The sequence below is a fragment of the Balaenoptera musculus genome, chromosome 15, assembly GCF_009873245.2.
Source record: "Balaenoptera musculus isolate JJ_BM4_2016_0621 chromosome 15, mBalMus1.pri.v3, whole genome shotgun sequence".
NCBI classification, from domain to species: domain Eukaryota; kingdom Metazoa; phylum Chordata; class Mammalia; order Artiodactyla; family Balaenopteridae; genus Balaenoptera; species Balaenoptera musculus.
The window spans coordinates 65,471,328-65,489,073 of NC_045799.1; the positions used below are offsets into that span (position 1 = coordinate 65,471,328).

Genomic DNA, 17,746 nt, shown 5'->3' on the forward strand with positions numbered 1-17,746 from the left:
CAGGGTATTACCTCATTGGCGCTACTAAGAAAATTCCAAACTGGTTGGTTAACATTACATTTCTGGTGAAGGCTGAAACTGCAATTTGGTCAGGTATTAAATCTAAGTTCGGTATCATGGCTTTAACACAAGTGATACCATTTGGGGCCTGTGATTTTTCTCTTTAACAGTCTGCCCTCTTGGACTCTGCCCCTGTCCTCTTCCTACTGAACTTCCCGTTGTTCAACTTTGCCTCTTCCTGGCCTGAGGGCTCAACTTAGCCGCTCACGTGGCTTAGCTTTTAAAGTCATTCCTTTTGCAAAGCTCCCCTGGATCCCCACGTTAGGAACTTTTTGGGCATCCCAGGATACCCTACCTAACCCGATGGTGGCAGAAATGATGGAGACATTAAATGGGCTGGGCTTGATGGGCTACTGTCAGAAAATAGCTCTATTTTTTACTCCTGTCACTAAAATTCAGTGCCACTATGTCTTCTCTCTCTTCCTCACCCAAAGGACTGTATATCCTCAGGCAGATCCCTTATCTTTTTATTCCTTCTCAAGCCTCATTTTCAGGTATTAAAATGTTTAGTCCAAACTAAATCAAAACTTAAATCCAGCTTAGAGCTGCTCCTCTTCCCCAGCCCTGCCTTACCCAAGGCATGTATTGTGTTTTTTTCTACACTTTTTTCTACATGTCAGTCTGTGTTTTTCTTCATAGCCCTTATTTATTAATCCAGATATTTACTGAGCACCTACTCGGTGCTAGATACTTTACAGAGTTCTTGAACTAAATCAATGAACAAAACACGGCAAAGAGCTCTGTCTTCATGTAGCTTAGATTCTAAAGCAAAGAGACAGATAAAAAATAATGTGTAAGTAAATTCTATAATACGATAGAAAGCAGTGAGTATTAAGGAAAAAATAGTACTGTATAAATGTGGGGAGGGAGAACCAGTGGATGGAAATTTGAAGTAGGTGGTCAAGGTAACAAAGAAGGTGTCAAAAATCTTTGGCAAAGATTTGAAGGAGGAAGGGGGTTATCCACAGATACCAGAGAAAAGTAGTCTGAGAAGAAACAGCAAATGCAAAGGTCCTGAGGCAGAACGTGCCTTCAAGGAACAGGAGGTCAATGGGGCTCTTTCACAGTGAGTGGTAAATGGACAGAACATAAAGCCAGAGGATGGGAGTGTGTATGAAGACCATGCGGGGCCTTGGATGGTGTGGTAAACACTTTGACATTTCTTTTGCATGAAATTGGGATTCACTGGTAGGTGCTGAGTAGAGATGTGACCTATCTGACCTCTGACCTATCCTTAACAGTATCTAAAATGAACTTAACAATTTTACATGTTATTAGCTGTCTCACCTCCGCACTGGGAGGGAGCTGTGTTGGTTACCTCTGTGTCCATCTGAGAGCAGCAGTCAATAAATATTTGTTGACTAATTGACAGGGACAGATATTTCCAGGGAAGACAGTGTTCCATGGCTTATCATGAGGAACTTGGCTCCAGAACGTCTAAACCAGATTATCGGGTGGGTCCTTTTGCCTCCATTTCTGGGAGGACAAATGACTTTTTCTTAGGTTCCCTTCCATTCGTGGGACCCTAACTACTGTTCCCGGATCAGGACCATCATTCTTCAAATCTGCTGCATCCACATGATCTGCAGGAAGGTTAATGACCCCAGGCCCCCTGCCCAGGCTGCTGTGTGAATTTAAGTCCAAAGACTCCCCTTCAAATCTCTCCCATTGTGATTTACTAAGTGCTTACTATGTGCTATGCATTTGGTTTATTTTTTAACTATTAAAACTTTTAAGTAAATAAAAATTCAAATTTGAATAAGTTTAAAAAAAAAAAAAGGACACTTTGACCTGTTTCAAAGTCAAACTAGCTCCCCTCTCCAGAAGCAGCTGAAGTTAGCAATTTCTGATACTAGAAGTGTTGTAAACATGTTCATGTGCTGGATGCTTGATGTGCATTATCAAGTTCAATCCTCACACGTCTAAGAGGTATTTTAGAATTATCCCCCATTTTCAGACGAGAAGACTGAGGCTTGAGGTGTGGCAAGGGTAACATAACTTCTTCAAGAGCACACAATTCAGTAATAGAGGAGGCCAAATTCAAATCTAGACAAACTTCAGGCCCCCGATACTTAACCATGAATCCTACTGTATAGTCATGAATGAAGAGATTGCCAGCCACTGGAGCTGAAGAACCAGAGAGTATTTGTACACAGAAGAGGGGGTGACTGGTACAGAAGAAAGCACAAATCCAATCTCAGGCAGAGAAGCATTTAAGGCACTCAGAGCAGCAGTGAGGAGGAATGGATGGGACAAGGTGAAATCCCTCCTCAACCCACGGAAGTAAATGAGGCAGAGGTGAGAGGCCTTGATGTCTCTGCTAGACACCCAAGACGGAGTGGGGAGCCTTTAAAAGGAGAGAAGGCAACAGGAGAAATAGCTGACCATTTCAGGACTCTTGGTAGACCCAGAGAGAGCCTGAGATTCTCAGGAGACTCCAAGAACTGACAAGGAGGTAATTCTTATGTCTTGCCACCAAATTCCTTCAGAAAGCCTCATCTCCCTTTCCAAGCATTTTCAACTATTTATTAAACAGAGCCTTAGCAGGGACAGCAACTCAGGTGTCTTATTCTTCAAGATCTAGGTCTCCACTCTAGGTATTCTCCTACTCTTTGTGGCAAATAGGTCAAAATAAAGGCAGTGACTGGAAAGAAGGGAAGGACTTGTACAGCTGTCCTCATGGTCTTGGTTCTCTGAAGCCTCTCTGTCAGTAGGTAGTGAGAGAGCACAGAGCAGTGACAGCAAGAGGGATTTAGGGCAGATATTGGGGAGAACTTCCTAGGAGAGAATTGAGTCTCATGACTGTGTGATTTTGAGACATTCAGAAATACCTTTTGCAGGGGTGTTTAAGAAAGGATGGATACCTTTAGGACTGGAGGGGCTAGGTGGTGAAATTCTATGAATTTCTCCAGAAAGGGTCCGGAATTCTTCCCAGGACAAAGCTGCTGCTCTATATAAACAGGTTTTTCAAGCGTATTATTTCTAGGGTTGCCCAGAGAAAAGCCAATTGCTTCGGGTATCCTCTCCAGATATACCTCTTCTCTTCTCTCACCAGACCCTGGACCCTGGCTTCTAGGATCTTTAAGCCCTTCTGGCTTCCCTAGATGTCCCCTAATGTGGGTCTCTGTCACTCGTGCCCTCAGCAATTAGTCACTGCCAGGTAACTGGCACCCTCGTCTTGCCCTTGGCTTGTGAGCCTCCAACAGAGACATCTGTTTTCAGGGATCCCCCATTCCTGCCTGTCATGGGGCTCTTTTAGCAGATGTATGGCTGGTGGCCAGCACATCGAAGGAATAACTCTCTAAGGCTGGGCACGGGGTGCAGGGGAGCAGGAGGGGAAGCGTTGTGGCATCAGGGGTCCTTTCCCCATCTGCGAGGATACAGGAGCCAAGGTGGCCTGAGATACTTTTCCTTTGGTGGGTGTTGCTGGAACACAGCCTGTCTCAGCAGCTTAGAGCCCTCTGATTTCCAGCTCTAATCTTGGCGCCTGAGGATCCACTGTAAGTCAGCAACCCGGGCATGAGCCACCCTTCCGGAGGCCAGGGTTCCAGGCCTGGGCCTGAGACTGATGTTCTGTGTGGCCTTAAGCAAGTTACTGTTCCACTCTGAGTTTTTATATTATCCACTCAATGATCTGGAAAGGGTTTTGTTTTTCTGACCCTGTGACTCAAAAAGAGCTGCGTAAGAGGTAACATTCCCTGAGATGGCCAAGGGGGCAGGCGGAGTGGGATGCTTCACCGAGGGGGAGAAGATCAGGTGCTCAGCTCTGGGCAAAGCATGTTAGACATCTGAGGGGAGAGGTCAAGCTGGTTAGGGTGCAGGAGAGAGATCCAGGCTGGAGACACACGTACGGTCATCGGCAAGGCAGCGGGGGTTCAAGCTACGATACTGGATGAGATCATGTACGGAGTGAGTGTGAATAAAGGAAATGAGGAGGAATCATTAAAAGAGACTGAGAGTAAGAGGGAAATCAGGCGGAGGAAAGGGCTAAAGGAAGTGAGAGGACAGGATGTACATCAAGCCAATGTGAGCTCTGCTTCTCCCTTCCTGGTCGGAGCATGAACCTGCTGTCAGTCTTGTACATAAATCTCTCTTTGGCGCCCTGGGTTGGAAGAACAGTTCCTGCTGGCCCCAAGGCTGTAGGGCTGTGCAATCCATAAACACAGCTAGGAAGACTGATGTTACCCCAAGTTAGGCTTGGGGATTGTCCACAGTTAATGATTAGCTGTGCCTTCTTTGAAGGTTGCAGGGATCCTGGAGCTATCCGCTTGATTAGCTGTGCCCTCCTCCAAGGCTGCAGGGGTTCTGGCACTGTCTTCTCAGGAGGGAGTAGACCAAGAGATCTCCAGAGAGACCTCCTGAAAAGACTTGGCAGGTGAGCACATTGTTAGGAATGGGCAGGGGGAGTCATGCCTGATGATGGCACTAACCAATCTTTAGAAGTCAGGGCTAGCAAGGAGAGTGACAGTCCACAGGGAAAAGCAGTCTGCCATCTCCAGGGGCCGAGGCAGGTCTTCCAGGTCTTAGTGAGGAGGCAGCAATGGGCAAAGGAAAAAGGAGTGTTTAGCACAGCAAAAGGGAGGGACTGGGGTGGCTGGGAGAAGAGCGGTCAAAGTGGGATGGGAGTTGGCTGGTGGTCAGGGAAGGAAGCCTCTCAGAGGAGGTGAGGCCAGAAGAATGAGAAAGAGCCAGCCACAGAGGAGAGAGAGATCAGCAGGTAGAAAGGCAATAAATATTCCTGTGTAGGAGCTGGTAAGGAAATCTTCATTCCTTATTCTTTTAGAAAATAGGAGAGGAATCCCAAGTGTCAGAGACCTTAAGCATTCTGACTGCTGCTGCCCAAACAACAGGGCATGGGAATCTGGCCAGTTGGTGGGACTCCTGGCTGGATTCCTTAAGTCAAAGGTCATTAGACTTAAATTCTGCAACTCCCATCAGGGCGCACATGTTGGAACTCAGAGACCAGTAGCCTTTGAACTACTTTCCCTGGAACCAATGCAGAGATAGAAATGATAATCACAACAGTTATAATTTCTAAAGTGATACTGTATGTTAGGTCCTGTGTGCTAAATGCATAGTATTCTCAGTGGAAGGAAATAGATGCTACTTGTATTAGTCAACGTTTGCTATAATAACAAGCATCCCGAACATCTCAGGTGCTCATAACCATACATATTTTTCCCATGAGTCTGGGGATTACCTGTGGCTGTGCTGGGCTCAGCTCTGCTCCACGTGTGTTCTGGAACCCAGGCTGGAGGTAGGCCCATCTGGGACATGCTACTCTCGTGGCAGAGGGCAGAAATGCAAGAGTCTCTGACCAACCACACAATCACACCCACTCATATCTCACTGACCAAAGCATCTCCTAAGGACAAGCCAAAGTCAATGAGAGGCACAAATACACTCTTCTTCAGAATGCACTGGGCAAGTCATGTGAAAATGAATGAGGACATACATATAATTCTACCTCAGGGAATCGTTGGTAACAATTCAGTCTACCACACCACTGTGTTTGAAGCACAAAAGGATTTATTACATGGAATTGGATGTTCACAAAACTGTCATAGGTGTTAGAGAAATAGGATTTAGAGCAGGTGTTGTGCTTTTGGAGAATGGCACATCAGAAGGCGACTGAGATGGGTGCTGACTGCCAATTCACTCAAAACCACAACAAATTAATTTCTGGAAGAACCCTGTAAAGTTGAGATGAATCTCCTGAAGCAACTGATGACTGTACAGAAAGATTCACCTCTGTTTTTTCTTTCCTTCACAGGTTTGAACGTGCATTGGCTGCAGAAACTCCAGGGGCTTTGCATCCTATGGGGGACTCAGATATCCAGTCGCACTGCCCACATTCATACCAGGCAACTGGCATCGCTGCCATGGGGCCACCAGGAAATTCCTGCCAAATTTAACTTTGCTAGTGATGTGATAAATCACTGGGCTGGCATGGAGAAGGTAATGGGGCAGAGAAGAGGCACAGAGTTGGAAAATTTGGCTGAGTTCACTAATTCATCCATTCATTCAATAAATATGTATTGAGCAATTATTATGTGTCAGGCACTGTGCTATGAACGAGATGTTTATCTTCCGCGGAGGCAGCATAGGGTAGAAGCAAGAGAACGTGGGCTTGGCAGAAAGAAGGGCCCAGGAGACTCGTGGAGCAATCTGAGAATCCCCCCAGGTAGCTGATACACAGTTGGCCTGCAAATACTGCACATGCTCTGTTGTCACCCCCCACGGTGGAAAAAGGACTAGTGGGTTGGGGTCATAGAGGCGGTAGATTTGGGTTTAATAAAAGAAAATCAGCATTCTCTTATTAAACCAGCACCAGCCAAAGACTGAATCAGTCTTCTCAGAAAGCTATGTGTCCTTGTCATTAGGGGTATGTAAGTAGGATGACTGCTAGGCAGGGATTGTCAAAAAGACTCCAACCTGAGACATCAGAGAAAGAGAGTGATGTGGGAATTCCTAAACCAGGAATGTGGTGAGGAGGCCATGCTCAGCCCCCTTTGTCTCCTAGTGGGATAGTGGGCTCTGAGAGGGGTGAGGGGAGTCCCAGAGTTACCTACCTACCAAGAGGCATTGGTAAGAAATAGGGACAAGGGGTGTTCAGCATCTGAGAATGGGCACTCTGCCTAGAGAAAAGACTGACTATTCACCCTGCCTTTCTTAGCCTCTCGTTAAGATTCCATTTGAAGAATTATCTTTCTCCAGTAACCCTTTTCTGCCCCCAAGAGTTGTTTTATGACAGAAAGCTTATTGCCCCTGAACTATATATAGCAACATTCTCCCAAGGGCAGCCCTTCCCCCTCCCTAAAGTACCATCCCTCTGCTCTATGCCATTGACCTCCTTTAGAGCCATGCAAGATGCTTCACGCTGAGATTTCACCATAAGCTGGAAGCAGTCCTATCTTCAGATCTTGGAATATTAAAAATAGGTGATCCTTGAATCCAACTGCCTCACTATATGGGTGAGGATGGTAAAGTCAGAGATTGCAAGACTCATTCAAGTCCACTACAGTGAACAATGGGCAGGGAAGAACTCAAACACATACCTTCTGACACCAAGATGATTAAATAATAAAGTAAATAATAAATCCAATAGTAATAGTTGCTGCCATTTATTGCAAGTGTACCACATGGCAAGCACTCTCCTAAAGCAGTTCACATACATTAAACTCATTTAATCCTTCCAATTACCCCATGAAGTCCTTGGAGCCAAATTACTTGAGTTTAAAACCCTGTTCCACTAATTACTGTGTGATCTTAAGCAAGTTATTGATCTCTCATGCCTCAGTTTCCTCACCTGTAAAATGTGTATTATAATATAGCATTATCATGGATATCTAAAGGCATTAATATTTGTGAAACACTTAGAACAGTGGTACATAAGTGTGTAAAATGAAAGAATTGTAGATTGAAAATATCATTCCCATTATACAGATGAGGAAAACTGAGCCTCAGATATGAAGGCACAGCTACACTGTGCACTTCTCCAAGCATTTCCTGTCCATTGTCCCACTCTATTCTCACATGCCAGTGAAGTAGTTAAGGCATAGGATTCTCCCCATTCAACAAAAGAGGAGGCATCCTCAGAGGAGTTAACAGATTGACCCAAAGCCACAGAGTTAATGCCAGCAGGGGCTGCATAGTTGTCAGGAGAAAAAGTCAGGCTGGAGGTCAAGAGACTTGGCTTCTGGTCTCAGCTCTGCCATCTGTAATGGCTGTGTGACCTTGGACTTACCTCTTGATCTTTCAGATCTTCAATACCCCTATCTTCCAAATGAAGGAGCTAGGCTATGAATTCCCTATGCCACCTTTTAACCCAGTGACCAAACATTCAACCTGGAGCTCACACCCCTACCCTTGAACAAGATATAAAGATGCTCTATCAAGGGGTCAATCTCAATCCTTCTCACTGCTCATAAACAAGTGCCTCAGCTGAACAGAGGGGTTCAGCCATTATAGAAATATGCACATTGACTCAGGCCCTGGTGGCTTGCTGGTGTATCTCTAGAACTTTCAAATCTAACAATCTAGACCCAAGAAAAATGTCTAATAAATCTTGGTGCCCTTGAGTGTTTTTGTGGAGCGGAGCAGGGGTTAGGCTGATGATTGAAGGGAAGGTAGAATCAGTTGGGGAAAAGGCCCTAGAGCATGGGTGAATGAATTCATCAATATTATCCATCAGACTGGACCCAGGGGGGTAGGTGAGAGACCCTGGGTAAAATAAAATAAAAGGGGAAGTTCCAGTTCCACCTGGGGGCTGAAGTTGGTGAGTTCAGGGCAGTCCCACCATGTGTAGTAGTTCAAGTTGTAAAATGAACAGTCTGCACATCTGGTCATGGCAGATTCCATATTCATGGACCTGTCAGGTGATATCGTTAACTCCAATGGGTAAGCTTGGTGTCTGGGCTGGAAAGGGTAATCTGGTTCTTTATTCTGTCTGATTCTAGACTTTTGGGCTGAGCTAGAGGTTGAGTGTCCAGTTTTCTCTGAAGGACAGGTTCTTCTACAGGTACCGGATTGGGCCCTCAGAAGTGGAGAATGCACTGATGGAGCACCCGCTGTGGCTGAGACAGCTGTAGTAAGAAGCCCGGATCCCATCCGAGGAGAGGTGATGGGGAAGCTGTAGCCTGGGGGTGTGCAGATGGTAGTTAAGAGTATGGGGCTCTTAACTACCCATACTGTCTGGGGCTGGACAGTCTGCGTCCAAATCTTAGCCCTGCTGCTTACTAGCTGTGTGTCCTTGGGCAAGCAAGCTACTTAGCCTCTCTGCCTCAGTTTAACCATATGTAAGATGAAGTGTTTTTGTGAGGATTAAATGTGTTAATATTTGTAAAGTGCTGAAGCAAAGCCTGGCATGTAGCAAGCACCATATAAAGTCTACTATTTGGGGGCTTCAGGGATTCTATCCTGTTGTTTGGCATTTGAATCAGAATCTGACCTGACCAGAACAGAGGAGGAATTTGAGCCAAGAGACAGAGCCTTCGAGGAGTGGGGTTTATAGTGAAAGTAGGGGAAGAAGAAAGCCACTTATAATGCCAAGGTTACAGAAATAGGCCCAGATAAAATCTAAAGGAGCTTGGTGTATGTGAAGGAAAAGGTTAAGGTGGAGAGATGTGGGTCGATGTCCAGGTATATTTCTGAAGGGTGAAAATTGATAATATCATACCTCTGGCACGTGTGGGAAGTATCATAGGCTCCACTAGGCAAATGGGGTCCAACCCTGGGTGCCAAGAACTGAGTTAAGCCATGCTATATATGATTTCTTTTTATTTCCCATTAATTAAGTATGACAATTGGATCTCTATTTTATAGGTGAGCAAACTAGTTTGGAGAGGTTAAACAAATCATTTATGTTTATTGTCCTCAGTCTATTTTCCTCTCTTCTCTTATAACCATTGCCACCCCCCCATCATTCTCTACTGTCCCTGGGATATGAGGTGATCCTGGTCTCAATCTACAGTCCTACCTGCTCAACCAGTAAACAACTTGAGAGAGAGTTGGAACTTTGGCCGTGCTTGTCCCCAGTTCCTCCCTTTCCCTTGCCCCAGATATCTGGAGGTGCCAGTGAGGGGATATAAAGGTGGTGGCTGTGATGGTAGTCTTGGCACCGATTTCCCATTATCCCAGGAGACAGCGATGCGCTCTGATCATTCTCTCTTGGCCCTCATCCTTGCTGTAGGTAGTCAAGGCATTTGTGGCCCTGGCTCCACAGTTTCTGTCCCATGACCCAGACGAGCTCACCAAGGAGCTGCAGCAGCATGTGAAGTCAGTGACAGCCCCATGCAAGTACCCAAGGAAGGTAAGGTCTCTGCATCTCTGGATTCCCATGCTCCCCCTTACTTAGGGAAGGAAAGATGGTTCTCCTCTTGTATTTCTATTTTTCAGGCTGAGGACAAAGACTTTAAAGTTCTGCCTGATTATGACCAAGAAAGTCCAAAAAGACAATCCAGTAACTGTCTAGATGCCTGAAAATTGGCCTTTAATTCACTCTGAATTGAAAGTCATATTCTCCCATGGGAACAAGTTCTAGCCAATACCTGGCCTATATTCCCACTCTTGGTATTGAGGTCTTGCTATATTATTCAGGATTCTCTCAGTTGCATGTGACAGAAATTCAACGTGAAGTGTATTGCTCACACAAATGAAAAGTCCAAGGTTGGGGAAGCTTTCTTGTGGCTGATACCAGTCATTCAAATGATGTGATCAGGGATGTCTTTTTCATCTCTTGACTCTCCTTCTTTCTGTATTGGCTTCATTTCTTAAAATGCTATCCCTTTGAGATAGCCCCCAGCAGATCCAAACAGTTTCATCAGCTTAGATAATCCTGGTAAAAAAAAAGCATCTTTTCCCTCAAAGGCACCAGCAAAACTCTTCAACTTGATTCTCATTGGACCACTTGAGGTCAGGTGCCCATGATTAAACCAATCCCGGTGACCAGGTGAATGGGCACTCTGATTGGCCAGTTCTGAGTCATGTGATCAACCCTGGAGAGAGTGCAGGAAAGATGGGAGAGAGAGCTGCCCTACACCCATGACATGAACTGAGTGAGGAAGGGGTGTCTCCCCACAGTAAAAAGGAACTGCTCTTACTGGAAAAGGTAAATAGCATAGAATACACTCTACCTGTATTCAGCTGTTTTTACTCTGGGGCAGGGAACTAAGGCATGGAGGTTGATGCAGAAGGGGAATCCCAGTTTTTGGAGGTGGGTACAAAATAGAACCTTGCTCCAGGGAAAGAAAAAATTATTTTTGTGTCTGGGGTAGAAAGTGAGAGCAACCACGTTACGCCTAACACCTCTCAGATTCTTATGTAACCCAGATTCTCACTGATGCTTTGTCAGCACAGGCTAATTATCATAGGTGGGTTTTCTGAGAAGCGAACTCTGGGAAGGAAATTAACATGCAAAGGTTTATTAGGGAGTGCTTTGGGATCAACACCTGGGGAAGGAAATAGAAGGGAAGGGAGAGAAAGGTGTTTACCCAAAACAAATAGACTGTCAGTTATTCCTCCATCAAAAACGGGTTTATTTGAGATCAGCAAAGGATTGCAATTCGGGGTCTGCAACCATGGCAAGCCATATGCAAGTTCACCTGCAACAAGGAGAGGAGGACTCTTTTGAAGAGGAGAAAAGGAAGTTGGCAGGGCTATAGTAAACAAAGCATCCAGGGAAGGAGCTGAGAGTTCAAAGTATAGTGTCTTTTCCTTGGCTGAGTTGTGGAAGTCTCTCATTGGCTGAGCTCAATGGCAAGAAGAGGAAGTCCTTTTTCTTCCCATTGGGCTCTGCTCTTGTCATAGAGCATGAGAGCTTCCCCTTCTGGTCTTCCAGCTCTATTTCAATTGAGGTTTTTATTTATTAAGCCCATATGTTACCAAGATCATAGATATTGAGGATCGTTTGAAATGTTATGTCATCATCAAAGGTTTGGTGAACAATCTTCCACCAGGCCTGGTCCAGTTATCTTGGGAAAGTTTTCTCATCAGATGTCATTTGATTCAATTCCAGGAAATCTTTACTTTCAGGCCCTCAGATGGGCACATCCAGTTAGGGTTTGGTGCTTTCTTTAGTTGTGTCCCATGAATCCAAGAGTCTAGTTACTGGAGTTTGGCAGCACAGGGTCGGTTGGCAGTACCTGAAAGGAGCCTTTCAAGTGAGGTTGAAGAGAATCTTTTTCTGGATGTGTCTTTTTCAATAGACAAAATCTCCAGGCTGCAAGGTGTGATGCTCAACATCCTCATTTCCTGAGTTCACTGTGAAATGATTGCTCTACCAAAAAGTGGTTATTTTTAATAGAAGCACTTAGGTCTTTGCAATGTTGCAGTAGCGCTCCTTTTATTAGTTGTCAGTCAAAAGAGGCAGGTGCATTTGGTGGCCTGTGACTATCTCAAAGGGTGAGAGCTTGTGAGTTCCAAAAGGAGTGGATTTAAGATTTAGAAGAACCAACAGCAATGCTTTTGGCCAAGGTATTTGGAAGGCCTCTACAAATTTTGCCAGCTGATTCTTAATAATGCTGTTAGTGTGTTTGAGTAAACCAGAAGTTTGAGAGTGGTAAGCACAGTGAAAGTGTTGTAAAACTGGCCAAAGAGTGCAGACTAGTTCAAGTACCTGGCCAGTAAAATGGGTTCTTCAATCACTGTGACGTTCCGGAGGTGTTCCCCAGGTAGGATAATCTTTTCCTATTATATCAGCCACAGAAAAGGCAGTAGCCTGTCTGCAAGAAGAGGCTTCAGTAGAGTGTGAAATATACAGCCCATGATGAAAACATACTTATATCCATTAGATGGATTCAGTTGTATGAAATCCATTTGCCAGACCTCAAATGAAACATTAGGCAGTTTAAAATGTCCAGGAGCAATATGAACAGGCTTTCCTGGGTTGTACTTCAGACAAGAGGGACAAGTGAGGTAGGCCTTTTCTTTTTTTTCTTCAGCCTTGTCAATGTTTCCCCATCAGTATTGATTCATGAAGGCTACTGTTTTGTTAGTAGACCAATGGTTTAATACATGTACAGTGGTGAGGAGGAGGAATTTTAGAGTCTCTGGTAGGACTGGGTTGTTATTTGGTCCAAACCAGAGCTTTCTCTTTCTATCAAACCAACAATTCTTGAAATTTCAATCTTGTTTTCCTTTTATGAGGCCAATTATTTGGTTTCTGTAGCCAGTTTTTCTAAATTATCATTTGGGGAAATATCCCTTTGGACCATGACAGAGGTTTGGCTGCTGTTGGTCCCTTTAAGGGCAACATTTCCTGCAGAAATATCAGCAAAGTGATTTCCTCTTGCTTCCAGAGAGTCAAGTTTAGAATGCCCCCAGAATCTTAATAATAGCTAAAGCAACAGGCAAAAGTATTGCATTCAATAATTCCTGAACATAGGGGCCATTTTTAATTTTATCTCTGGTGGAAGTAAGGAAGCCACATTACTTCCACAATATTCCAAAATCATGAGCTATGGAGTAGCATATCTACTATCAGTATAAATATTGACAGTTTTGTCCTTGGCTAAAGTACAAGCTCTTGTAAGAGCATATAATTCAGCCTGTGATCAGAAGTAGCCGTAGGTAAAGATGCTGCTTCAACAACATCAAAAGGAGTTGTAATAGCGTACCCAGCACAATGTTTGCCATCGCCACCTTTTAAATAAAAACCACCAGTGAACCATGAGAAGTCAACGTTACCCAGTAGAGTTTCCTGTAGATCACCATGAAGAGTCAGGAGGTGGTTCACCAGTGTTACGCAGTCATGAAGGACATCACTAGTGACAGAGGGGAGAATACTAGCTGGATTAAAGCCACTACAATGTAAAAGAGGTATGAGAGGAGCAGTTAACAAAAGGACTTCATAGGAGGTGAGGTGGCCGACTGAGAAATGTTGGGTATGATGGAAATTCAGGAGAGCTTCTACTGCATGAGGTACAAAAATGGTTAAAGGGAATCTCACAATGATTTTCGTGGTGGCCTTAATCAAAAGGGCAGTGGCCGTAACAGCACTAAGGCAAGGGGGTTATCCCCATGCCACAGGGTCCAGTTGCTGGCTATAATACCCTATAGGTTGATGATGGTCTCCATGTTTCTGAGTGAGTACCTCAAGGGCATTCCCTTCCTTTTCATATACAAAAGGGAAAAAGGGACTCTGATAATTGGATTGCCCAAGGGCAGATGAGTTCATCAAACTCTCCTTTAAGACTTCGAAGGCTATGCCATCTTGTTCTTTCCATAAAATTGGGCCAGGTTTGTCATTCTTTAGTAAAACATACAGAGACTTGGTCATAAGAGAGGAATTTGGAATCCAATTTCAACAATAACTAACTAGCCTGAGAAAACCTCACGGTTGGCACTTAGTTTTAGGTTTTGGGAAACTTAGGACACTGTGAAGTCTATCTGGATCTAAGTGTAGCCTTCGCTCTGATATCAGATTCCTAAGTTTCAAACACAAATCTGGGTGGACTGCAAATTTCACCTGGCAACCTGAAGTCCCTTTAAGGCTAAAAGGTTTAGCAAGTGGATGCTGTCTTCCTCTGAAGAGACTGGAGAAGGTGAGCAAAGAAGCAAACCATCCACATATTGCAGCAAAGCAGAACCTCTAGGGAACTTGATATCATCCAGATCAGCCTTCAGGATTTGTGACAAACTCTCAATAAAACCCTGAGGCATTACTGTCCAGGTAAATTGTTTTTCTTCCTAGGTAAGGCAAAAGGTGTTGGCTAGTTCATCAACTAGAATACTAAAGAATCAACTGCATAAATAGTAAAGAATTTGCTTCCAGTGGGAATGGATATTAGTAGTAATGAGGGTTAGGAACAGCAGGGTATTGAGGGATAACAATGTTGTTTATTGTTCGGAGGTCCTGGACAGATCTCTGCCCTCAGCCTTTAGGTTTTCTCACTGGTAAAATAGAAGTTTTAGAATAGAAGTATACAGGGGCTAATACAAGGGATAATGAGGCCTTGAGCCTTGTAATCTTCTATTATGGACTTTTTATGCCTTGAAGAGCTTCTTTACTTTTGGATATTGATTAATTCCGGGAAGAGGTTTTGAGGGGTCTATTTGAATCTTGATGGGAGATGCCCTGTGCACTTTGCCAATATCAGGTGGAGATTTTGCTCGTCAGGAGGTTGGTAGCCAATCCAATAGGGACAGATGATCAGTGTTTCCAGAATCAGCTCTAGTACCATCAGAGACAGAGCAAATAAAGGATATCAAAGGATCATTTAATCCACACGGTTGGCTGCTTTGATGACTACGGTCAAATTCTAGAATTATTTTCCCCCTTTTTTGAGAAAGAAATTCTGACATGATACTTTTCTAAGAAGTACCAGCCTAATAAATGGGTAGGGGCAGAGGAACTAAGTAGGAAAGGGTATGTATCTCTCAAAGGGCCTAAACGAAAGGGAATGGGTTCAGAGACAGGAATCTCTTGAGGTTCATTAGAGATCCCCACTATCTGATCTGTTTTAGTACTCCGAGACAGGGGCTGCTTTATAGTAGTGCAACTGAGCACTGAGAGCGTGGCTCCTGTGGAAGTAATTCATCCCAAATCTGCAGAAATGTTTCTCCAAGCTGATTAAGAGGGAGGAATGGGAAGAGCCCTGAGCCTCATCATTGAGAATTGAGAGAATGTTGGAGGGCTGAAGGTGCCCGAAGCACTTAAATTTGTAACACTGTCTTTTACGATATTCTGGATCTTTGCGATAATAGCACAAACTAGGTGTTTTTTTGTTTGTTGGTTTTGGTTTTGGTTTTTTGTTTTGTTTTTTGGGTTTTTGTTTTTGTTTTTGTTTTGTTTTGTTTTTTGGTTTACGGGCCTTCATTTGCTGTAGTTGAAGATTAAGAATTTTAGCAGTCTGTCACCTTTTAGGTGACAGAGTGTGAGACAGCTGGTTTGCCAGATTAACTAAATCGGGAGCGGACATAGTTTCCCATTCCATCCTGGTCCTTTTTAATGGAGTGAAATATCCTGGTTCAAACCACTAATAAACATAAAGCTAAAAGCTACCCCAAGTGGAATCAACATCTGCAGAAAGACCAGAATATTCTTTTAAAATGATCTGAAGTTGATTGTAATGGTCACGAACAGATTTATCAGATTTTGGTGTGCAAGCCTGAATTTTGTTCCAATCAACAGGCTTCGGGAAAGCCCTAGGAATTGCCCGATCAGGCCTAATCACATAATAGGTTAGCAGATCATATAATGAGTTGGCAGGCTGGTCTCCTGGTTGTAATTCTAGAGACCTTTCAGGATTTTCCCAATTAACAGTTTTCATCCACTACTGAGCCTGGCCTTCACCGACAAGCTGATATAAACTGGAGAAACAAGGTTAAATTTGAGTGACTATATTAAATTTCTCAACAAATCTGTGAGGATCTTTGGTTGCTTTGGGAAAATCTTTGACTATGGCTCGCAGTTCAGGTTTAGTTCAGGGAATATAAGAAATTAAGGGTTTAGCTTCTGGATTCTCAGAAGGCCTGATTTTAAAGGGACAGATACTGATCGAGTCAGAGGGAAAGGGAGTGGGGAGAGTTTCAGAGAAAAAGGGAAGTTTGGTGAGAGAATTAGTAAGTGGGAACTGAGGATATAGAGGAGGTGTAGGTGACATAGAAGGGAAGGAGGAAGATAGCACTGGAGGTGGGGCCTGAGCAGGAGGGACTGAGGTAGAGCCACAAAATTGCACCAGAGACAGAGCTTGAGACAAAGAAGCCAAGGAAGAAGAGCCGGTGGCTTCAAAGGCCATTTTATCTTTCTTTCTTTGTTTGCCTCAGTTAATTTTAAAATCTTATTTTGCAGAGAGGCAATGTGAGGCTCTTGATAACATTTGGATGTCTTAAAACACTAATTGAAATAGGTGTTCCATTCAGTTTTGGAAATTTTGGAGCTACGGTTGTTCAATTTGATTTTAAGAGAGGTAAGTTTGGGGTTTTCAAAAGTTCCCCATAATGACCATTGATGTTCTAAATTGTCTTTAGTTAAGTCAGTCCATGTAGTTAGAAATGAGCGTGAGTGAGGACTGTGGTTTTCAAACATAAAATAGACTAGAGTCCCTGGTGGGGTACGGTCAAAATATTTAGATAACTGGGAATTCTATTTCCCAGAGGTTTTTCTCTAGAATAAAAGAATAATTTTCAAACAGCCTGAACAACTCAAACAACCTAAATTGCCTGCAGGCCTACTGCCAGCTAGTTCTGAGGGAATAGTTTGGTCCCAGAGGAGCTAGACCAAAAGCAGCTCAGTGCAGTTCCAATAGGACAACCGCTATTTCAAAAGGAATTGGGTCAAAGGCTGAATCAGCACAATTCCAGTTAAATAACCCCTGTTCCCAAAGGAATAGGCTGAAGGCTAGTCAGTTCCAGGAGAAACAGCCCCTGTTCCAAAGAGACTCAGGCCAAAGGTTAGCGCAGTTCAGCTGGGACAGCCTGATTTTAATATCAGGCCAAAGTCTCAAATAAGTATCAATACTTGCATACAGAACAAGGCCTTAAGGAGAAAGGATGAAACCTTTAAATAGATCCTGAATAAAACCTGGATTTTGTCCACAAACTATAGTTTGCCAACACAAAGAGGGTAGAAGTGCAAACCCAGGAGAAAACTTACCCCCAAACTCCAGGGCAGAATGTGGAGATGCACTGTCACGTCGTCTCAGTGAGGGCTTCAGCCAACCCCATGAGGAATTCTGAAGCTAGGACAACCTTTCAGGGTTTCCTGGGGGAAGGCAAGGAGGAGGGTCTTTACGCTCACGTAGGTCCGGCATGGATGCAAGCTGCCCTGGGAAGGGGTGTAGCCCTGGGAGAGATAGCCCTTCTTGGCTGCTGCACTCCCCAAAGGGGTTTGACAGTGGAAGAGTAAGTCTTTCATTTCTGCAGGGGGATCTGAGTCACACGTCAAAGACTCCACCACGCAGACTTTCAGCCTCAAACTGATAGTGAGGCATTACAGCACAGTCTCTGAAATCAGACTGTTACATTCAACATTCACCTCCATCACTTACTTTCTCAACAGTTGCTCTGTGCCTCAATTTCCTTATCTGTAAATTGGGCTAATGGTGTTACTCCTTCCCAGGTTGTTAAGAAGATGAGTTAATATTTGTAAGGCATAAGGCACTTAGAAGAGCGACCAGCACATAATAAACATTTCATAAGTATTTTAAAAGGAGACTAGAAATCCAATCATATTATGAATTTTGAA

At 44.0% G+C, this 17,746-nt stretch overlaps 1 protein-coding gene across 1 annotated transcript in view; it reads left to right on the plus strand.

The window, feature by feature from the left end:
- Positions 1-17,746, plus strand: part of LOC118881649 (acyl-coenzyme A synthetase ACSM5, mitochondrial-like) — a 44,182-nt gene that overhangs the window by 23,486 nt on the left and 2,950 nt on the right. The window contains 3 exon segments of the mRNA XM_036826773.1: positions 8,582-8,628; positions 8,631-8,680; positions 9,752-9,871. Of these exon segments, the coding sequence (XP_036682668.1) occupies positions 8,582-8,628; positions 8,631-8,680; positions 9,752-9,871 (217 nt within the window).